Below are 24,217 nucleotides of genomic sequence, written 5' to 3'. Positions count from 1 at the left end.
AAATGAATAAACACACACTAACAGGAATATAATATTTAATTGTAATTCAAGAAATATCAAGTTAAAACGTAAATCACACTTATATTATGGCACAGAGCTTTGGGATAACCAATGAACATGATTTTGGTTTGTAACTTATGATCTAAAACCAACTTTGTTATTTTAAATACATTTTAGTATGTAGATTTACTGAATGTTGGTATAGAATTATTTAATTAAAATCAATACCATATTAGTAGAATATATTTAGTAGAATTATATTTTATGGATAGATTAGCTAGTGCGACTTGGCAAGTCAGTTGTGGTGCTGCTACTCGCATCATGTGACCGCATCATACGAGTTACTGTCATGTGCAAGTGCGTTAGTTTTGTGTTCGAGTTACATTTTATTACTCGCCACTCGCCTTTCCCCATGACTATACGACGCGACGCGACGGCACTGGCATTTTGCGAAATGACAGTAAGTAGTTCATACGCTCGGGCCTACGTATTTTGCGAAAAGCAATGCACGAGACATAATACGTAGGATAAAGTATGCGAAGTACATTTAACATTGGTGCAGTAGCTACAGTCTTCTGCAACACACAAGCACAGTAGCTGTACTGTCATGTCGCTTTAGTTGCTCGCACTGTGTCACCTATCCATTGGTATCAATTACAGATTGAGAAATGAAAATTGGGTCGGTAGGTACTTCAAGTTGACAAAAAATTTAAGCACCTTATTTTAATCCGTAAGTACTTTAATAATTGGTATCTATAAATTATGTTTGCAATTAAAATAAATGTTTCAGATTTCTTATCTATACTTTATAATAGTGAATCGAATTATCATTAGACATTATTTAAATTTATTCAACGGCAATATGAAAAAGCTTTGATAATAACATAGGTACAATAATATGACTAGAAGTTATTTTTAAGATTACACGTAATTTTTGACTAGAATAAAAACTTACGTACTCAATACTAATGAATACTATTAACTTAACGAAGAAAATGCGTTAATCAATGATATTCTCATCTTCAACATCAGACGATTCTGCCTTTGGATTATCAAGTTTACTTATTTTGGCGTCTCCTCTTTGTTCGTGAGCATATAAATCATCATATAAACGCTTTAGATTCTTCATAACGTACGACGTACCATTTGACTTGCCAATATGATCAGTATTTCTTTCAAAATACTTGTCCGAGTCTAAACCAGCATTAGCGCCACGGACAGGAATAGAGAAAGCCGATAAATGCCGCGGTCGCTGTCCAAAATCTTTGCCCAATCGTTTTTCTAAAGACTCTTCCGGACGTAATTCAGGTGCGCTTGGTTCCATGCCTTCAGCAGCTCTTTTTCTATCATAAATATGTCCGGATACACGCAGATCTATAAAGAAATTCAGAGGATCAACGCCAAACTGTGGATTGTAAAGTGGCGGATACCACATAGGTGGCGGAGGTGGAAGAATCAGGTTAGACGGTGAGACAGTCGGTTCAATATTTCTACCTACACAAGGTGACGGTTTTGGCAGTTCTTCTGTACCAACGTCAACGAATGTAGACTGTCTGCCGGGTGGACCTGGACTGCCACTTGATTTCGGCGGCTCAGCTTTCGGTGACAGCCTTCTAGGGGATGGATCACAATGGATTCTAGGTTGTTTATCTACAGTGAGTTCAAGGGGTACTTCAGGTCTGATCTCTTCCTTTTTTTCTTCATCTTGTTTTGGCCATTCCCGTCTCCAGTCATTTTCGTTTTCAGCAAAATATTTGTGGGAGCGGCGTTTGAAGCGACGATGGAAGTGAGGCGGTCTGCAGCCTTGGCGTGCATTGACGAAGGAACGCAGCATTTCACTGAAGAAGAATGCATGAGGTTGAAGTGGTAAAGCGCTATAGAGATATGGGGGAGTTGCCGCTAAAAGCCGGGATACGAGTTCAGTATTCCGCAGTTCCCGCACATGGGTCTTTTGGGTGCCGTCTGCAAGCTTCTCTTCTTGAACGGAACTCATTCTGTAACAAACAAAAACGTTAATAAATGGATGAAATATTTTTTGCTCAATGTGCAAATTCGACAATAGCTAAACAACTTTATTTCGACATTTACTAAGGTTTACATAGAAATTTTTAAGTGGATTATAATATTAGGATACGTGATTAAATTTGCTAGAAGAAAACAGACAGCATACAAAATACACATACACCTTAGTATGCTAAATCTAGCTATAGCATAACAAGAAGATCCGCAGTCTATTTCCCTATCATAAACTTGATACGATAGAATCCCGTCATCTTGTTACCGAGTGATGTTTGTTTTAGCTATAACTCGCGTATAGTGATGTACTCATTCGTCTGTCGACATCGATTTTTCAGCTCAACGCGGTTTTATTGGCAATATTCGGATACATCCGCGTTTCGTGAGCTCGTTGGTTCGACACTCTTCTTATTAATATATCCGTATTTGAATTTGTCTCAGTTCGAATTTGAATTTGTATACGCAGAGATCCATTCAACATTTTGGTCGTTTTTATAATTATTTAATGTTTTTGATCAAACTTTTACTTTAAATGAAATCTTATATTATGAAATTAAGCTCTGTATATTATAAAAAAAGTGACAGTAGTACCCACCTCAACGCTTCGCTTATGAGGCGTGCAATAAATTATATTCGAAAACTTAAAAAGGACTCAAATTTGGTATAAAAATGAAATTTTCGTTGTTGTATCAAAGATATAATATGCATAAAAGTTATCTGCTCTTTGTGCTGCAGCTGCCAGTGTAAGTAAGCTTTTTGAACATTTATCTTTACTAAAATTATAAATTGTGTTTGTTTGACTGTCTTTCATGTCGCTCGTCGCTGTCGTAAAAATTCTATATTTTAAGATATGATTTTTGTATCTAGATATAGTTAAGAGGCTAGAGTATCATTTAGGTAGGTACTTTTAGGCTACGCAGTCGCGACAATCATATTATACATACATACATAAAATATCATTGGGTCGCGAGCGGAAAGCTCAAGTTTTCAATCATCTTTCAATGCAAAAAAAATGTTACTCAAAAGTATTCAAAGATAGATTCAGTTCAGAAGCAGCATTCTTTTAAAATAAACACCAAGAATACAAGCATCAATAACATTAAAACACCGTAATAATAAGTACTTCAAAAACCAATCCAGATTTTACAACACATTCAAAATCACACAAGTACCCAGATTTATTATACAATGTAAACTTAACGAGTCGATCAGACAAAGGATACGCACCCACGCTCTCATTTAATAAACCCTCAATGATACGAATTAAATGTCACATTACCATATCATTGAACGATTTTCAAGTGAAAACGATACGATACATCGGATTTGTGTGACAATGGAAAAGGGAGGGGGAGGTGTAGGGGAGCTGTACAATAAATTTCAGAGCTATCTATTCAGAAGCGTGAAGCGATGAAATCTTAGGTAGGTAGGCAAATATGACGTACACCCTCGTATAAAAATGTACGTTTAAAGCGTAATTCGTGTCGTATTATGTTCGCGGAATGTGGAATATGTTTGCGAGTGTTGACGTTGTAATTCCGTTACAATATGAGGAACGAATAGGTTATAATATTAAGCGCGTCACGCACGGTGAAGATACTATAATATTTTATCTTAAGATACTGTTATATTTTATATCACAGTATCTTAACGCATCCGGTATCAGCGTTCGGACCATCATTTTTCTTTTTGTCATTGCGTACTAAGACCCCTGTAGAACCGCCATCCTGTTACAAATGACGCGAAATTTTGTGGGTCATTTGTAACAGGATGGCGGTTCTACAGGAGTCTTAGTACGCAATGACAAAGAGAAAAATGATGGTCCAAACGCTGATACCGGATGCGTTAAGATACTGTAATATAAAATATAACAGTATCTTAAGATAAAATATTATAGTATCTTCACCGTGTGTGACGCGCTTTAGTTGTACGAAATGTGTGTACAATCTACAAATACAAATAAGTATTTTTTTTCATATTTATTTATGTACTTCTGGCCAGAGTACACCAAAAATGCTAATGTATTTTGTTAATAGGAAAAAAATCATGAAACAATCTTAGGAAACAATTTAGAATAGGTAGTTACTTTTTAATTTATTTCAAAATTCGAAATTCGTTCTTTTTTTTTTTTCTTTTTTAACAAATGAATTTATTGCTCTAGTGAAATAAGCGTCCTTTTCGCTTGATCCCTAAGAGCTTTTAAAACCACAAAACATTGAACGTATAAAAAATTAATTATCGCGGTCTAATCCTTATATTACACTGATTTTACCGCAGATTGGCGTTCAATTTTGAATTTTATACCATGGACATAAAGACTAATGGCGTGGCATTTTTACGGCTAAATAATATGATTGTGGAGGTGTTCTGTCACACGGCAGCGAACGTTAATTTCCATATTAAAACCGTCACAAAGGAAGCACAGATTCAAAAACGTCGCTCGCGGCTGGGTGGTTAAAGAGTACGAGGGATGTACGATACTTTGGATGTTCTAATTTAGGAATTTTTTGTTTGCCATTTGAAAAGATTCGTTGCTGTGTGTGAAATTATGATTATAAATCCATGTAATTAGGATAGACTTTTAATACATAATATACAGTCTTGTATATAGGTATACAAATAGGCAATAACATAATACGTATTTTTTCACAATAACCAAAGATCCAAAAATAAAAAAATCCTTATAATTTTTTTACATATTTCATGCTAATCATATGTTTATTTATTGTAAACAATAAGTTGAAGTACCTATAGAAAAAAGGCTTTCAGGATTGAATCCGCATCCAGGTAACTGTTTTATGCTTTGAATTTTGTTTAATGTTTATTAGTTTTTATAGCAACAAAACTAAAAATTACAATTAAAAAACAAAAGCCTTACTGGCTGCTACTACGAACCACACAAATATTTTTATCTTACGTATTAAGAAATACCCCAACATAAAATCCTTCTACAATATTAAGCCGCATCCAACCCTTATACAGCGTGGCCGCAAACAATATTGCGCTCAGATACCGTCGTCGGGGTATGATAATCGCGTCAAAACGCACGTGAAGTGCCACCCCCTAGGGTGGTGGGGGAGCTAAGCCGGTGACAGCTTTTAAACGTACCCGATTATCCGACTGAGTGTACTTTACTCAGACAGACGGTTGAAACATTATGATTTATGGCTTGGGCATTGTCTGTATAAGACTCTAGAAGGTATCTAATTCTATTTTGTTGTAATTAAAACTTGAGTAAAGGTAACTTCAGTTAAGATAGCACAAAAAAAAATTACCTAGACATATATTTTGATAAATAGTTTTTTTTTTAACCCTCGCATATTCTCATTAATATGTTAGAAATGAAAATCGTATACTTTATTAGAATATCAAGTATAAATAACCATAATATTTCATTATACAAAAAAAATGTGGGAAGTTATATTTCACAACTCGGTTCGGATCGGTTTCATGGCTTTTTGATATCTAACTCTTAAACGAAATCACTGTTATAATAATTTTGCATGCAGATGTCATAACACTAAACAAACTAACCGGATACGCCACAAAAAGTTAGAAAAAACATCAACACAGATACAGCTATTGACTACAGACATAAAGTGAATTTTATTCTTTTTAGACTAGGATCGATGTGGATATGCAAATAAAAATCAACTAACATTTATTAGAGATGGAAAAACATGTCCAGAGTATACAATTTTTATTTTTTGACTTCTATTTATATTTCAATTGATTCGCGTTCCACAATTTTTTAACATCCAAAAGAAAGCAAGAGTTCATTTAATATTTTGATTTCTATCTATAAATTCATACAAATAAGAAATTAGTTTACAAGTTTCTGAAAACGTATTGAAAAACACACATACAATTATACATCATACACATCTATAAAATGTATATGAAATATTTTTATAATTTCCTCAAATACATTTACAAGATACGAATAGATATAAAGTAAGCAAATAAGGGAAAATAAATTACATTGATATTCCATTATCAGTGAAGCGTACAGATGTAGTCAATTTCCCTAGCAGATCTTTGAAGCGATTAGGTATATACACGAGAGAAGAATGAACGAATGTAATGACGCTTGAATGAGCGATAGCGTGTGAATGATTCTCTGCGTACTCTTTAAATCTAGGAAATGGAGATTTTTTATCATAAAATGTATGTATTGAAGTGTCACTCGATGGTAAATAATAGAATATAGAATATTCCGTCTGTGATAATTAGAATAAAAGATACGTACAGTCGGAGATGTGATTCTTATTTCTTAGTAATCATAATAAATAAATAATTCAATCAATACTATTGGCGTACTTTAGTGAACATCAATACACTAGATATGTATTGATTTTCTCTATAATACAGTTAACTCAAACAAATTTTAAAACTAAAACCAACGCTCTCTAATAATTATCTTACATCGTATTCGCATAAAATTACAGCACGACTTAATATATTCAAACTTACACATAATTATCATCAACACCACACGCTCAATTCCCTTAATTATGTATACTTAGTAAATCTTACAACGACGCTCGTCTTAATCAAAGGCGAAATAACAAGTTATCGTTTCTAATTAATTAATACACCCCTCGTGATTGTGTATTACAAAATTTGATGAACCGGATATTTTGAGGTGTACTTAATTCCACCATTGTAAAAGATGGATATCAACTTCTTGTATTTCATCATCATCATCTTTATCAACATCAGCATAAATTTGCATGTAATTTTAATCTTCCACGTTGGACATATTTATGTTACATGTTATCCAATTTCGCAAATACAATAAGACAATTTCCTCACAATGTTTTCCTTACTGATTGTAGTAGAAATATCTCTCTTAATAGAAATATAACGATTTTATACGCGCCTTCACAATTGAAGCCATCAGCTCTACTAATGTACTACATCACGGCTATCGATTTCCACCAAATAATACATTTTTTATACTTTATTAAAGTACCACTATTTTATAGATTTTTAAAATGAAACAGCAGAGAATTTCCGTCAACCGTCTGTTTTGTTCCCAACACGCTATTTTCCTCAATATTTTACGAGGCTGAGTCGCGAGTGTTACTTTTATTTTATTTTCTCGGTACGGAGCCTAATAAAAGCGTTATCGTATCTCTATACAAAAGCAAACTGTCGTCTATGTTCCATCAAAGCAAGCACATTGATGTACAAAATAACAAACAAGATAACAATTTTCCAAATAATTAAACTTACGTTTTAGTCATTTGATAAAGAGGAATATGATGAATAGCCTGGTGACGGAAAAAATTTTAAACAATTAATGTAACTATCTTGCCTAAAGTATAGAAAATGCCAAAATATGATAACTACGCCGCTTTTGTATTGTTAAATCGTCATGCAAGTTGAACACAAAAACCTATCATTAAATTTCATAATCCCTACTTTAATTATTAGATATGTAATTTAACTGCTGTTTCTGTACCAGTAACGCTTTAAAATGACAAAGAATTGAAAATGAAATTGAAACGCATTTCATTCTTGTCAAATGTTTCATAAACGTTTGACACAATTGCATTCGTTGCACCCAGCATTAGATGATAATTGCAACAGCTAAAACGAAAATTGTTTGTCATTTAATCATAATAATTGTATAATGCCGCATCCATTATTTATCCATTTCGTAGTTCTCTGTCGTATTCAGCGCGCGGTTACTTTGTGTCGTAGCCGTAGAACAGGTAGCTACGGTGCTACGGCGTAGCTACGTGGATTTTTACGTCTACATAATGGTTTTAAATTACATTTCGTTTTTGTACTTTTTGAGTTAAAATTTCGTATGATTGTGTAAATGCATTAATGGATTTTAATGTTTTACTGTTTGATACGAAATACTCCATTAAAACATTAAAAGCTTTGATAAATGAATACCTAGGTACCTAAAATACATTACTTACCTATATCAATATGTTGTATTATGTATTCACATCAAAACATCCTACCTGAATTTTATAAATTTCACATAAGGAGGAGAGTATTAGTCAATCCTCTAAATTAGATAATAGATATCCATATTTATTGATTACCATACCCCTTCACATACAGGTTTTCCTAGTTTTAGAGTCGGAGACTTCCTAAGTATAATATTCTAAACATTTAGATCAATTTATTTAAGTTATAAATCTATTATAAGTACGGAGAGTAAAGCACATCCTTAAATACGCTTACGCGAGGTATGGAATACATTTTCCAATAGTAATTTTATTTACCATACTCCGCCAAAACGGCTGGACCGATTCTCAAAAAATTTTGTGTACCGATTGAATAGATCGGAGAATCGGTCAACATCTATTTTCATACGCCTCAGTGATAAGAGTTAGGATGAACATTCATACACATCAGTGCTAAGAATAAGGTAGAGTAACGTTTGCCGGGACACTAGCAAGTAGCAATATACAGTTATATGCATTCTATGATGTCTTTGAGAAACAATACCGTCATCTCATCCAGTAATGTCCCCTCACAATTACACAAATGCGCCACCCACTGCCCAGGGGCTACTTCTTATTGTTATCCAACATCAATAACGGGCAAAATTAATAACTCTTGTTTTTATGGTCCACGGTGAAGTAACTATGCTTATTTAGAGTATCTATACTAATATTATAAAGCTGAAGTTTGTTTGAATATTTTTTTCCATTTTATGTTTGTACCGTATCTTTTTGTAATTAATTACTTACTTATGTTATAAAATTGGTGTAGTAGGTAATAACTGCTTACATTATAGATATAACCATTAAAATTTCAAACTCACACATCCACATAAGAGCTTCGAATAAGCTCATAGTTTAGGGAAACCATCAAAACACACAGATACAAATCCATTGATTTAAATTCACAACCATAATCAAATAGCACACGATACAGAACGGAATATTCCATATATTATTGGAATACAAAAATCTGCAACGTGTCACGATAGACTACACTGAGTGGGTTAGCGTGTACCGCTCCATCACGGCTCCCTTGGAGCTATGCAAATAGACAAAATGTTCAAAGCTAATACGTGTATCCGATATCGAAACCTGAGATATACATAGCATGGGGAACAGGAATTTTTGAAATTTCAACGTTTTTAAAACATTTTGCTTTTAAAATTTAGAAACTCCGAATCTGCGAATTTATGAAGATAGACCAAGCAAGCTGTGAATATTTAATTTATTTTAACATGGACATCGAAGTAAATTTTATCAATTACTGAACTTTGTTTTACTTTTTTTTGTTTTTCCATATAGCGTACGTAGGTAGGTACATATTATATGGCCTACGAGTACTATAACTTAGCTAAAGATAAAAAAAAATTCCAGAAAATCAACTCAATAGTAACCTTTAATACGAATCATGAATTCACATATCTGCCAGACTTTGACTAAATACTACAAATGAAATAAACAAACACGGTGAGAATTAGATTAAATCTTATGTTTGCTCTGGTGCTCCAGTCAGCCTCGCACGTCTGCGTGATTTAAATGCTCTCGACTAACATATTGTAGATGTTCAACTTAGTCGAGTTTTATTGACTACGTAAAACTTTTTCAATAGACTTCTGACTAAAATTTTACAATACAAAATCATTGTTAAAAATATACAATAATTGAGAATATTATAACTTTAATATTTTTCTGACTTGTGACTAAAAATTTAATTGTACAAAATCATTGCTATAAAGTAGTATGTATGTTACTTAATTGTAGAATAGATTAAAAACATACCTGCAACCAATAAACATTTAATAAAGAAATTCAAGATAATTTAAGATTTCTACACGGTTGAACTGTATCCGAACTGCAGTCATTTAAAATCGTTCGAACTATAAAAATCTATCTACTCGCAATTTAAACGGTACTCTAAAACAGTGCATTCACAATGAAACCCAGCGAATCCCGTGACAATAGCGGCTGCGGGAACGGACTGAAAGCCATTGTTTGCCGTGGCGGGATGTGTGGACATCCCTTTACATATCTATATGTAGCGTGTAGTGTGTACATCCCGATGTCACTCAACCGCACTAGGCTGAATGACTTAAAACTATCGTCATTCTCATTTAAAAAAAGTTGTGTCGAGTTTGAATTTCGAACCATTTTTTTCTTAAATTTAGGTGGCTTGTGAATTGAAATAGATTATAGAATCGGGTTACAGATAATAATAAATAGTTTGGAAAATCCAAAAGTGCACGCCTCATAATTTTTTTTTAATAATTATTTATTAATTATTATTTTTGTTTATTTAATAACAATTAAATCACATCGAATCAGACCCTGAAAAATGAAAGGGTTCTATTCCTGAGCATACTCAAGCGTAAGAGAAAAAAAAAGACTCGATTAGTAAAGTATTTCAGTCGCTATCGTGTTAACAAGAATAAAACCGGCCAAGTGCGAGTCGGGCTCGCGCACAAAGGGTTCCGTAGCAGCAAATATAATAAATTACAGTTAAATCAACCTATCTCAAAAACTATAAGAGATACTTTGATCAAACCAAAAATCGTTGAAAGAGTTAATTAGCATGCATCACCTCTATTTTTTTTAGAATTTTATACCCCGTAGTTATAAAAATAGAGGGGGGGGGACATACTTTTTACGACTTTGAGAGCTGATATCTCAAAAACCGTTCACTTTAAGAAAAATGTTTTTTAGAAAACTTTATATCATTTTAAAAGACCTTTCCATTGATACCCCACACGGGTATGTACATCGAAAAAAAAAATTTCATCCCTCAGTTACATGTATGGGGGGCCCCACCCCCAATTCTTTTTTTTACTATTTAGTGTCATATTTTTGTAGCGGTTCATACAACACATATTCCCTTCAAATTTCATCACTGTAGTACTTATAGTTTCCGAGTAAATCGGCTGTGACAGACGGACAGACGGACAGACGGACAGACGGACATGACGAAACTATAAGGGTTCCGTTTTTGCCATTTTGGCTACGGAACCCTAAAAAGGATCCGCACATACAGACACACGGACGTCCAAGACAGAACTTTTTTAAAATGTTTTTTAACTAGTTTAAATAACAAAAATGACATCAAAAATATCATGAATGTTAAAAATAGTGTTTTTTCTTAATATGTGTGTGTATGTATTATCTTACAAGTGCAATGTATGATACATAAAGACATTTTAAGTTTGAAAAATCAGATATTTTGCGCGAAGTGACAGTAGTACCCACCTTGTTCCCGCTTTAGGCATGGGAACTGGAATCTCTTTAGGGAAACTCAATATTCCTTGTATAAAGATTTTATTTTCAACACCAACGCCCCATTTGTACAAAGGTTTCTTTATGAGTTAAAAAATACATTCTACCCGGCCAATAAATAATAAATAAAAATGACAATCCATGTCGGTGCGCGCGCGATTGCTATTATAAATTAACAGGCGTAGACATAATCCTCCCCCCGGTGAAAAGCGTAGATTTTCAAGCTTGAAGGTCTTCAGAAGTGGGCAGAGGACACAGTCGAACCAAAGGTCTTCGAACGCAGCCTCTTGTAGTTTCGACGTCCGCAACTCGACAAACGCCGTCTGTTCCATGGAATAATCGAACGATACGCCCCATGCGCCAACAAAGTGGTGGAGAATTATCCTCTTGAAGCAATACGAGGTCTCCGACGTTTATTTTTGATATGTCAACCTTCCATTTGGTTCGTAGTTGCATTTCTGAGATATACTCTTTCTGCCATCTCTTCCAGAAGTGTTGGCGAATTTGTTCAAGTCTGCCATATCTATCCAGGGAGCTCTCTTTAGCGTTATCCAACGAAGGAGCCGGCAGTGCATTCAATGGTCTTCCGATTAAGAAGTGCCCTGGGGACAAGGAAAGGAAGTCATTGGGGGAAGATGACATGGGACACAGAGGACGGCTATTGAGAATGGCCTCCACTTGAGCAAACAATGTCGAAAGTTCCTCAAATGTGAGATGAGTATTGCCCATGACTCGCTTTATATGAAATTTAGCGGACTTAACCCCGGCCTCCCATATTCCACCAAAGTGAGGAGCGTAAGCGGGGATAAAAGAAAATTTTATTCCCTCCTGAGCAGCAAACTCAGACAGAGGTTCTTGATTAGCCTTTAGAAAACTATTTAATTCTTTCGCGGCAGCTACAAAATTTTTACCGTTGTCGGAAAATATTTCGGTTGGCTTTCCACGGCGTGCCACAAATCTGCGAAGTGTCATAATATAAGCATCTTTTGTCAAATCAGACACGACCTCTAAGTGAATGCATTTGAAACGCAGACACACAAACAAACATAAGTAGCACTTAATTACTCTAGCACCGCGTCCTTTACGATTTAGAATGAAGAAAGGGCCCGCATAGTCCACTCCAACAGACTTGAAGGGAAAGTCAACGTTGACGCGATTTGAAGGTAAGTCAGCCATTTTTGGATTATAGGTCTGACCACGAAGACGAGTGCAGGTAACGCAGTTTTTGAAAAGAATAATTTAATTATTCAATTAATAAAATGCCGGTAAGTTTATTATTTTTATTTTGTTTTTAGAGTTGGGTAAAATCGTAGAATGTAAGTGAAAGTTATTTGAAGTTTTGTAAATTTAGAATATTTTTTAAAATCAAAATTAATTTCAGATTCGACGGCTGTATGGACCTTGACTTCAGGTAAGTCTTCTTCGTGTTTTTTGTTAAGTTGAGCCCATAAGCGCGAGATGCATCGCTAAACGAATGCAATTCGATGATTTTTGGTGAATCACAAAGAACTCTGCGAGAAATATCGAATTTTGAAAGAAATTTTAGATTATCTACACTGTCCAACCAGTCATTTTTGATATCCTGCAACACAGGTTCATCCCACTCAACACCCTTGAGCCACAATTTTTGGAGCAACATCTTTGGATGAATAATACACGGGCTCAAAAGACCCAAAGGATCGAAGATTCGAAATAAACTTGAGAGGATATGTCTCTTTGTGATTTTGTCACTATGAAGTGGAATTTCGATTGGAAAATTGAAGGCATCCTTCGATGGATCCCAACAAAGTCCGAGAGTGCTCAACGACTCACTGATTGTTAAAATATGTTCTGTATTACTTTCGTGTAAATTTTGAAATAAGTTTTTTGAATTAGTTTTGTACTTTCGTAGAGGAAAACAAGCTGAATTTAGAGCGTTTGAAACTGAATTTTGAATGTATTTAAGTTGATCTTCAATCATCACAGCCGGTGATCAGATCATCGACATAAAAGTCGTGCTGAATAATATTTTTGATCATTTCGACCCCACATTCCTCTCCAACCTGCCAAAGACATCTCGTGCTCAAGTAACTGGCACTTGCGGTACCGTAAGTGACAGTACTCAGTCGCAGAGTTTTCAGAGGCTGAGACTCATCTTCTCTCCATAATATGAGCTGCAAATTTTGATCTGAACTCTCAACTTGGACCTGACGGTACATTTTGGCAATGTCACCGGTCAAAATGAATTTGTGGTGCCGAGCTCTCACTAAAATGGAGAAAAGAGAGTCTTGAATATTTGGGCCTACCATGAGGATGTCATTGACAGAGAAGCCTGAGGTTGTGGGGGCTGAGCCATCGAACACTACTCGGAGTTTGGTAGATTCACTATTTTCTTTTATGACAGCATGATGACACAAAAAATATGATGGATTTGGAATAGGAGTAGGTGATTCAGATAGATGGCCCATATCAGCGTATTCACGAATGAATTCAATGTATTTTGATTTTAGTTCTTTATTTCGTCTAAATCTTTTCTCAAGATTTAGGAATCGTTTTTTAGCTTGAGAGTATGAATCGCCGAGGCAGTCAGGTGAGTCCTTTAGGGGTAACTTCACACAGAATCTGCCGCTTTCTAAGCGAGTGGTGGTATTTAGAAAGTGTTTTTCGCATGTTATGTCATTTTGACTTTGAACAGTTTTTTGGGGTAGCTCTTCAAGCTCCCAGAATTTTGTGAGCATTTTGTGAATTTCGTTAGAAGTAGGGTTTGTATTTATGGCATGATTGCAATGAATTTCGTTACTACGAGAATTGTTGATTGGGCCAGCTATTATCCAGCCGAATTTAGAATTTTGCAATTTAGGATTATTAGGACCTAAAGAAAGCTGTTCGCTTTCTAGAATGTCCCAGAAGATATCTGCTCCAATTAAAACTTCAATCGGAGCTGGCTTGTAGAACTCAGGGTCCGCCAAAGTTAAAGAATTAGGTATTTTGAGACCTTGAATATTAACTGGCGTCTTAGGTAAGCGGCCCGTCAATTCGTTGAGAACAAGACATGAAAGAGTAACGCTGTAGTTGCTATTTAGAGATTTTAATTGAGTGAAACAGCTTTCGTGCACTGTATTAGAAGAATTATTGCCAATGCCAATGACATTCATTGCCTGCAATGGGCAAGTTCTCAATGACATTCTTCGTTGCAGGGATTTAGTAACAAATGAAGACTGGCTGCCACAATCCAAGAGAGCACGAACCTTTTCTACTTGCTTATTAATTGGGTTAAAAACTTCTATCAATGCTGTAGATAGGAGAACATGTTTGGACATTTGTCTAGAAAATGCTGCTACAGATTCGCTTGGTTCAACTTGCTCATCTGTGCTGAAGTTGGCAGTGACGTCATCATTAGAATTATGGAGGAGAGTGTGGTGTTTTTGCTGGCATTTTCGACATGAACCCATGTGGCAGTGACTGACAGGATGCCCTTGTCTGAGGCAATTTCGACATAATTTATATTTATTTACATACGACAGCCTATCTTGAATGTTTTTAGACTTAAATGTAGGACAGTCATAAATTCTGTGATTTTCGTTACAAATTATGCAAAGATAAACGTTTAATTTATTTTGATTAGATGTAGAAAATGAATTAGTATTTCTATTTGTATTAAATTTATTATGTTTTTGTGAATTTAGTTGTGAGAGACGTGACGTGAATTGTAATTTAGAATTATTTTGGGATTCATTATTAGTGCCAAACTTATTGCGATTTAAAGATTCTAGCACATCTGCACGGTTGATTAAAAATCTTTGAAATTGTTGCAAAGTTGGAATGTCATCAATAGTATTTCGATACTCTTCCCATTTAACAAGAGTACATTTGTCCAATTTAGAAGACAAAATAAATATTATAAGTACATCCCAATAGTCAGTAGGTTGACCCAGGCTAGACAAGGCGCGAAGATTTTTTGTAACATGATCGACTAAAAAACGTAGTGGCTTGTCTGACTCACGAGTTAAAGATTGAATATTAAGTAAAGAATCTAAGTGATGATCAACAAGAAGCCTTTTGTTATTATATCTGTCGCAAAGTAGCGTCCAGGCTGCCTGGTAGTTTGCTGTTGACACTTCGAGATTAGAGACAATCCGTGCCGCATCACCCTCAAGGTAAGAAATTAAATAATGAAATTTATGTATATCAGTAATATTTTTGTTTTTATGAACTAAATTTGAAAATGTATCGCGGAACTCAAGCCAACGGAAGTATGAACCATCAAACTTTGAGATTTCGATTTGTGGTAATTTAACATTTGAGTCTTGATGGAAAGAGTCTTCATTGCCCATCGATTTCCTACGATTTTCGTTGTCATTAAATAAATTATCATATTGTTTAATCATTATTTTAGCAGAAGCAATACCTTGGACGAAATCGTTCTCAATGTCGTCTCTTTCATCAATCTCAGAATCTATATTTTCAGAATTAAGAACCTCAATCTCAGTCTGCAACACATCAAACTTTGTTGACAATGCTTCAAATTTGCTAAGTTTCAATTTAAATTCAGCCATTAATAGTTCGTCCATTGAAGTGGACTCACTAATTCTGTCCAAATAATTTTTAAATTTTGTAATTTGGCCCTTAATAGCAGACCTTTTTGAATATAAATCTCTTAATAACTTTAGATTAGGTTCCGTAGACATTTTGTAAAATAGTTTAATTGAATATTGTTATGAAATTAAAATTTAATTGTATGTAATTATTTTGAAATTATGTAATTATTTTTCGATTAATTAATTATTTAAATGCACGTCAACAAGCTTGATAAAATTATGGAAGAAATAAAATGCTTATCTCACGCTCCTCGCCTGGTGGAACCTGCCGCTGGTAGCCGGGCTGCTGCTCACACGCAGCTGCTTCGCAGAAGATCGTGCAAGCGATATTTAGTCGCCTGAGAAGACGGCTCCTGAAATTATTCGGCGAAGTCGAGTTTATAAGCGAGAAGGGCTATGATATTCGAGATTGTTGTTAACAAAAAATGAATTTAATTTGGAACAAATGAATTGCGATTTACATGCCAATCCCGCAAGGGAATCTGGCGTAAAGAAATGATAATAGGTATTGATAAACCAATATTACTATAATTTAAATTGTTTTACACAAATGGAAGCGAAATTATAGGAAATTTTTGGATAATTATGAACGTAAATTTTATGTTATAAGGTTAGGTATAGGAATGTGTTATTGGAATTAAGGATTTGCACTTAACTTGGTACTATGAGCTGCACTCCGGCACGACACTTTAGCTGTATCGTTGTTCAGACAAGCAGGTTATCCCTTTCGACAGGAATCAGTCCCAAATTGAAGTCGTCAATTCCAGAAACAATGTTGCGTAGATGTGTAGATATTTTGTAATTAACTCGTATTTTGCGGTGAAATCCGTTTTCGTCCTGTCACGGTCGCCAAATTGTTCCCGCTTTAGGCATGGGAACTGGAATCTCTTTAGGGAAACTCAATATTCCTTGTATAAAGATTTTATTTTCAACACCAACGCCCCATTTGTACAAAGGTTTCTTTATGAGTTAAAAAATACATTCTACCCGGCCAATAAATAATAAATAAAAATGACAATCCATGTCGGTGCGCGCGCGATTGCTATTATAAATTAACAGGCGTAGACACACCTCAACGCTTCGCTTATGAGGCGTGCAAAAAAATATAACGAAAAATTACTCTGTAACTCATGAGATAAAATATAAATCTTTTCAACAAATTTTATGAATAATATAACCATAGCATGAAATATTATAATTCTAACATAACTGGGATGAAAATTGAGCGCCTATCGCGTTTCAAATCATTCATAGTTTGAAGTAATAGTGGAATTGAATTAATGTACCCACTTGTCACCCCAAGAACAATAGAGGAGTGTCGGCAAGGGAAATGTTACTCAGCTCTCAGAACATCAAACAGACGAGTTATGGAGTTTTTAATGTACCGTTATTAACGTTTGTATAAAGTTGATTACTAACAGGAATGAGGAATAAAATATTGCCATTGTTCATTTAAAATAAGTATTTCTGAACGCGAAGCAATCGAATTACCTACCTTAGCCAAAATGACTATTTATTTATTTTAGCGATGAATGCTATAAATAAATTACCTAATACATAGTAGTTCAATAGTCATCACAACTTTTTGGTTAAAGCATAAAATAAAAAGTGGACCTCTCCTTTTTACAAATAAAACAGTAGAGCGTAAATATATTTTCACTATGTAAATTAATTATCAATATTCAGGGCTTACATTTAATTAAATATCGTTACACAAAATACAAACAGCTTCAAGCATCAATCAAATAAATCACAATTATGAAATGGCTCACTAATTTCATCGTCCATCTTAAATAACAATGCTGCGGACAGACTCAAATCTCATCTGAAATATCTCCCTGAATCTTAATCCTTCATCCTTTGTCTGAAGCTAATAATGATTGTAAGTCAGCCGCAGATGAAATGTAATGGAATGCTCTTAAGGTAATTTGTAAGGGATCTGAATTGAGCACACGGCGAATTGATTCCCTTCAAGGGTTGTAAGTTTTGAATTGAATGATAAACTGCTAAATGTTGATTAATTTATTTTCGTTTTATTGAAAGTATAGAAATGCGTGACTATATTTTTTGATGACCGAAGTATTTAGTGACTGCCACGCATGCTGTTGGTGTAAATATATCTAAGCTTGTGATTCTTTTTAGTAAAGAAAAGTTTACAGCAACAGGATAGATTTGACCAAGGCCGCCGATAGGTTCGTTAAATCTATAGCGATTATTATTTACATTCGAACGGTTTATAAATATTTATCAGTAGCTTATACCACAGATTTCTTTTTGGTGTGTCAGGTGTGTGTTAAGAAGATTAACAAGGCTCATTTAAATTGATTCTAAGGATTGTTTTAAACCTTTCTCGACATTTAAATATTGATGTTATAACTTGCCGCGTATCCAAGCAAAAACAACTTGAAACTTGTTGATTCTCCCCCAACAAGGAAATAATAAACCTTTCCCCACGAAATCTCGTCGCTAAGAATTTATTGCGCGCCCATAAATATTAAAAACTTTCTGCGCATAAATCTCAACGTTAATATTGCTGGGCGGCTTACAAACATACGGTGCGATATTACTTATTCTTGGATAGTTAGAATTTATGATCTACAGGTATTAGATAAAATTAAATGTACTTTATTTAATGTTTTTGCTAAACCTTTACCGTCAATAGAAGGTAACTAATATGGATACCTTGTAAGTTGTAATGTAGACTATTTATTGCCAATACCACAGAATAATAACTAGTATAGCTTGCCAATACGTATTTAGTAGTATTTCGACAGTCTCTATTTAGTATATTATAGAATGTAGACCAATAAGAGAGCCGATTAAATGGATACGCCACATCACAATTTTCACCTAAAACTGCATTTCAACACGTTACATTCCTCCGGCACCATCCGTCCAATAAAATCCTCATAATCCGTTCACTTAAAAGTTGAAAAGAACAAAACGCGTGCTTCAATGGCCGCAAACATTAATCTCAGAGGGATTACGACTAACCGCAAGCTGCTAGGGAGATGTTTAATAAAACCGAAATGCGAGCAAACAAAAATTCAATCCGCTATGATTGTCGTTCCACAAAGGAAAGCATTAGCTGAAGTTCGCGGCCGATTTCTATAGTCTATGGATCTCCTGTCTCCATGGAAATCAGTGGATGGCGACTCTTGATTAATTAGCGCTATTCTTTCCACCCCAAGACGTCGCGTCGCAAGCTAATTCGAGAAAAACAATATGGCCGCTGCAAGCATTTTTAATGGATTAGGATTACAATCAATTTGTCTTGTCTTTGTTATATGTTTATCTTATTAAAATAGGTAGTAAAAAAAATTGAATTATCATTTTTGATACGATTAGCAGTAGAGATAAACTACGATAACATGGCGCGCCCCTCCAAATTACTGTTTCAATGTGTGTAGTGAAATACAAATATTTAAATATTATATTATTATTATTTATAATAATATAATAATTAAATTATTAATTTTTGTTATTATATTATATTATTTATTATGAATTTCACAAATACTTTCAAACGTTTTGAATTTTGGAGGGGCGCGCCATGTTATCGTAGTTTATCTCTAGGTATGCATGCCTACCTATGCATCTTTTCTTAGTTTCTTGATTGTGACTATGACATTTCACCCATAGAGGAAGTTCGGTCATTCCAAAATGTTGCCGCAGTCCAGTCCATTTATAGGTGTAAGAACTTACATTTAGGAAATAAAATCCACTCTTTCAATATTCTATTTCCTAGAGATATTAGTACATAATATCACAATACATAATATTGTGTTTTCCTAATAATCGTCTCTATTATTTCCAAGAAGATAACTACTTAGTAAAAAATACCTCCAATATCAATACTCGCCACGGTAAAATAACAAGCAATCTCATCACTCCGCTTTCAAACAGACGGGAGTTTTAATCCAACTTTTATTTGTTTGAAAGACGCTAGGGGATATCGGAATTACGGAAACCACCCGCCGTTCCGATGCTAATTAAAGCCCGTCAACTTGGATCCGTTTCATTATTGCCTAATTGTTTTTAAAAGAGATTCTTGTTAATTTGTCCTTTGTTACCACCTTCAATATCGGTGGGTGCAACTTTGCTTTGTAAAGGGGTGTTGTTTTACAGTTAAATTATGCTGTTTCTAACGATTGTCATTAATCACAAAAATATTGGACTTACAAGTAGACAAGAATGTGAAAGTCAGTTTAATGATGTTAAAAAATAGGAAACTCAAATAGATATAAATGAGGTACCTAGGGGCTAGGTTTTAATTTTATTTATTTAGGGCCAATTAATATTTTTTAAACATCGATATTTTTTTCAAATTCCCGTCACCTTTAACACCGCACTATATTTCTGCTTCTCATTAATCCAGCAGGGTATATCAGGGTATATCATTAATAATACATCCGCTGTCAAACCTATAGCGTGCTATAACATTGTTAGCAATTTGACACGTCGCAAAGCGCATAATCATAGACGTCGACACGTATTTATCGAATGAAATTAGTGGCAGAGAACAAAACCGCTAAAAATCGTAGGGTGAGACCCTCGCTATATAATTATATTACGTAACCTCGTGTTATTTACAAAGGGGCATGTTCCGATCAGTGATTTGTGCGTCTGTGACAGAATCAGACGGAAACTAGGAAACAAAACGTCATTTCTAACAGTTTTTCCCTATAATAGAGTCATTTTTCCACTGTAGTGTTTTTGTTAACAAGTTTTTTGATAGCCCTTTCCTTTATCTTCTTCTTCTGTCTTATTATCTGGCATATTTTCATGATAAAATAGGTAGGTAAAAGATGTTTCACACTTGCTAAATTTAATGAACATAACCGATAAACTGTGTCTTCTTGCAATGTTACCAACTTTTGTAGCTGGAAAAACAAATGCGCGGCTATTAGAAACTACCAATTATAATTTAACCACAATGGCATCTTCACACAAAAAATAGAAAGCAACAAATAGCTCTATTAGTGAATATCCACCCGAATATATTTCATACAAACAAAAAAAATCGGTAAATTACCACCAAACGAATGTGGCTTGTGGGGTGTAACAAATGTCACAGCGCGATCGGTGGTCACGGTACATGGACTGATTAGTCGCGCCTCAACATTATTGAAATGCCAAGATGTAAGGAACCAAGAAGCCTTTACCATTTACCATTTTTTTCTGTTCTTTCAAGTTAAAAATTTAAAGAATAGAAAAAACTCGTCAGGCGGAATTTGAATTTAACATTTTTCATTTGTTTATAAAATGCTTGAAAAATGACTATTATAAAGATGTTAGGTACCTACTAAGAATTATCTTTGAATAATCAATCCGTCCGTCCGTTCCAGCCTTTCAGGAAAAAATAAATAATCAATCATATGAAAAAAAATATTAATCAATGGTCATATAATTAATATAGTCGCTTTCCTTCAAACTAGAAAGCGATTATTAAAATATTTTAAATATCTAAGTCGGTATACTAGCTATCCGCCCGCGGCTTCGCCCGCGTTTTCAAAGAAAAACCCGCATAGTTCCCGTTGCCGTGGGATTTCCGGGATAAAACCTATCCTATTTGTTAATCCAAGTTACCGTCTATATGTGTGCTAAATTTCATAGTAATCGGTTTACTAGTATTTGCGCGAAAGAGTAACAAACATACACATACACATCCATTCTCACAAACTTTCGCATTTATAATACATATTATAATACAATATATTAGGTAGTTAGGAATTAGGATAGGATTTGAAATGTATAAAATATTTTGTTAACTGTTACCTGACTATACCTATTTCTATACATAACCAATAGGTTAGAACTTTTATTAAAATCAAAATGCATCTACCTTCTTGTAATACTTCCAAAAAAATATTGATGACCGACGATATAAAGTAATAATAAAGCGTATTCATTGAAATTGTATGAATCGCACTTATTTCTCACATCTGTACAGAGGATAGTGTTACATTAGAAATGGGGATATAACAATGCAATTGAATTTGAAGGTATCTATTTCAATTGAGACAGAAGAGCTTGACCCAGTTGTAGGTACTTGTTTTTTGGAATATGAGAGAAAATATATCAATTTATTATTTCACCATTTAGAGACTTTTTTATACCTATATAAAACAAAACAACATATTATGTACTTATATCTCATAAAAATAATGATCAAGATCCAATAAAGATCAAACTCTATCTAAAACTCTATACATATTAAACATACCTACGCTATACTTTTATTTTGACTGTATTGATTGTATTCGCATGTTGTAACAAATCAAAAATTACTACAAAAATTGTTGAAACTATTTTCTATAGGGAATCAATTAAGTGAACGTGGTTACGTGAGAACGTAGTGGATATTACAATTACACCTCGCAGGTAATAAATATTTTCTAAACTTGTCGTGTCATAGAGAAATCGCTCTACACCATCATATTTATGCAGACGAGATTTTCCTTTTAAATATTAGGTAAGTAGCTAATATCAACGTTACGATCGAAGCTACAATTTTTTAATTATCTACCAATTACTACAAGGGACACGACAACAAATACAAAATCGAAACCGCAGACGGGAAAAATGACGAAATGAAGTGTATCCGAGCACTCGGCAAAATTGGAAGAAAATTAAAAAGTAATAAAAAATACAAATGAGCTGCTTTCAATCATCCCCCTGTCAAGTGCGGGGGGACACGTCACATGAGATTAAAAAGTTTGAAGAGCTCCCACGGAAATTAGCATTTCACTCCCGACACTGCATTTGCATACTGGCTCATCTAATTTTTGGGCAGCGTGGGGAATTTTCTTTTGTTTTGGATTGATGTGGGTAGAAATCAATATTGCTGCAAATCACTTTTGTTTGGAAGTGGTTTAAAAAATCTATCTGTATAATTTCAAGGGAATTACGTTTATACGACTCTATTATCAATCGTTTACATTTTGTTTCAAAGTTGAAACAATTTTTATTTTTCAAAAATACGGAATCTTTTATGCTATCTGCTTATCATGACGTATTAACATAAATTACGAATGAATAATATAAATTGAAAACTATAAAATTCTTAGCTTTACTTAAAAAAAATAAACGTAACTCGTGATAGTCATAAAAATATGCGACAAAGTGACGACGTATTAAAATTCGAGCTGAAACCACTCCAACCGCAAGCAAAAAGCCCGCGGCAGCTGTCACTTAATAATTTAATTGTGCATTTCCCTCCCTTTTTCACGGTTCTTTCGCGGGAAACTCTGCCGGCCATTACTCTGCGCACAGAGTAAAAAATGTGTCCGCTTTGCATAGACAGCTATAGATGTTAACATCTATTCAAGCATCTACTTTTCTTTGAATTTTTTACAAGTAGCAGCAGCGTACCTACTCATTTTAAGATCTGATATTGGAATATTTTTTATTATGATGAAAAAAAAGTTTCATAAATTATGTAGATCTACCATCCAAAGGTAACTTTGGGAATGAGAATTATAAATAGGTACTTAAGTGATCACTATCCTCTATGATAGGTACCTATAAGGTATCGTATGCTTTTTTGACTAATAAAAATAATAAACAAACTGTATAATTATAAACAACAACAGTTACGAGATCTATAATTAATCTATAATAATAATTAATAATTGATGTTATCCTATAAAATCCTTAATAAAATATCGGAACTAATTAATAAAATATTTGTTGTAATTTGTAAAGTACGTCTACCTTGTAGACCTAGGTATTTCTTTTTTTGTAAGAGAAAAAATACGTTTTAATAAACGTGTTTAAATACGTACGTCTACACTATATTATAAAAAAATACAATTAACAAATAAATCCTACTAGGTATCTGTCTTTTTTAAAGACACGGAACAAAAATAAGATTAAGAAAGTTCGGAAAAACAAAATATTGTTAAAAATTAAATTATATTACAATAACCAAAAAGCCCACTTAAGTAACTTAAGTACCTATGTGTTACATAGGTAATTATAAATTTCATATCTGAATAAGAAAATCACCCTGCACTGCAACCACAAACATTTTAAAAAAAAACAATTCGATAAAAATGGCATCAATTAAACAAAAAAAGCCTACTAAGTTAATTTGCTTTCTTCTTTTTTAATTTATCCTAGATTTAATAAGATTTTTCTTTGACACAAATGGCTTACAAGGAGCCGTAATATTTCTACACTTTTAAGCTTACAAATAATTAAAGAATCAGGCGATGAAAACAATAAATAAATATAAGCTTACACAAATATTGTACAAACCTGAATCCCGCCGAAAGCTGCACAAAACTTGAACCAGCGACGTAACTTAACAACAATGTTGTCTCCCCTAAAGCCGAGTCCAAACTGACTTAAACACAACTTACTGACGTCCGCCCAGCTAACGTA

The 24,217-nt window shown here is 34.1% G+C and overlaps 3 protein-coding genes across 3 annotated transcripts in view; all 3 read right to left on the bottom strand.

The window, feature by feature from the left end:
• LOC149479876 (uncharacterized) overlaps positions 1-12,690 on the bottom strand; it is a 55,945-nt gene extending 43,255 nt beyond the window's left edge. The window contains exon 1 of the mRNA XM_089707588.1: positions 11,226-12,690. Within this exon, the coding sequence (XP_089563714.1) occupies positions 11,472-12,428 (957 nt within the window). The 5' untranslated portion in view covers positions 12,429-12,690 and the 3' untranslated portion in view covers positions 11,226-11,471. The remainder of the gene's footprint in view (positions 1-11,225) is intronic.
• LOC149479874 (uncharacterized) lies at positions 1,001-24,164 on the bottom strand. Its single transcript, XM_089707587.1, has 2 exons — positions 24,092-24,164; positions 1,001-1,994 (listed from the first exon to the last, which is right to left on the bottom strand). Exon 2 carries the CDS (start codon positions 1,991-1,993, stop codon positions 1,001-1,003), a length of 993 nt encoding a protein of 330 aa, XP_089563713.1. The 5' UTR covers position 1,994; positions 24,092-24,164.
• LOC149479875 (uncharacterized) lies at positions 13,205-14,683 on the bottom strand. The gene has a single exon (XM_089707639.1). It carries the CDS (start codon positions 14,681-14,683, stop codon positions 13,205-13,207), a length of 1,479 nt encoding a protein of 492 aa, XP_089563765.1.
• Positions 24,165-24,217: the final 53 nt, after the last annotated feature.

Source organism: Colias philodice, chromosome 19, assembly GCF_061535455.1.
Source record: "Colias philodice isolate Cphi_HAF_F1 chromosome 19, ilColPhil1 Martin Lab GWU primary, whole genome shotgun sequence".
NCBI lineage: Eukaryota > Metazoa > Arthropoda > Insecta > Lepidoptera > Pieridae > Colias > Colias philodice.
Note: the sequence above shows the minus strand (reverse complement) of the source record. Positions and strands in the feature narration are given on the sequence as shown.

What these genes read in the sequence shown, in the direction of transcription:
- LOC149479875 (XM_089707639.1), bottom strand. Translation starts at nt 14,683, where the DNA reads ATGGGTTCATGTCGAAAATGCCAGCAAAAACACCACACTCTCCTCCAT.
- LOC149479874 (XM_089707587.1), bottom strand. Translation starts at nt 1,993, where the DNA reads ATGAGTTCCGTTCAAGAAGAGAAGCTTGCAGACGGCACCCAAAAGACC.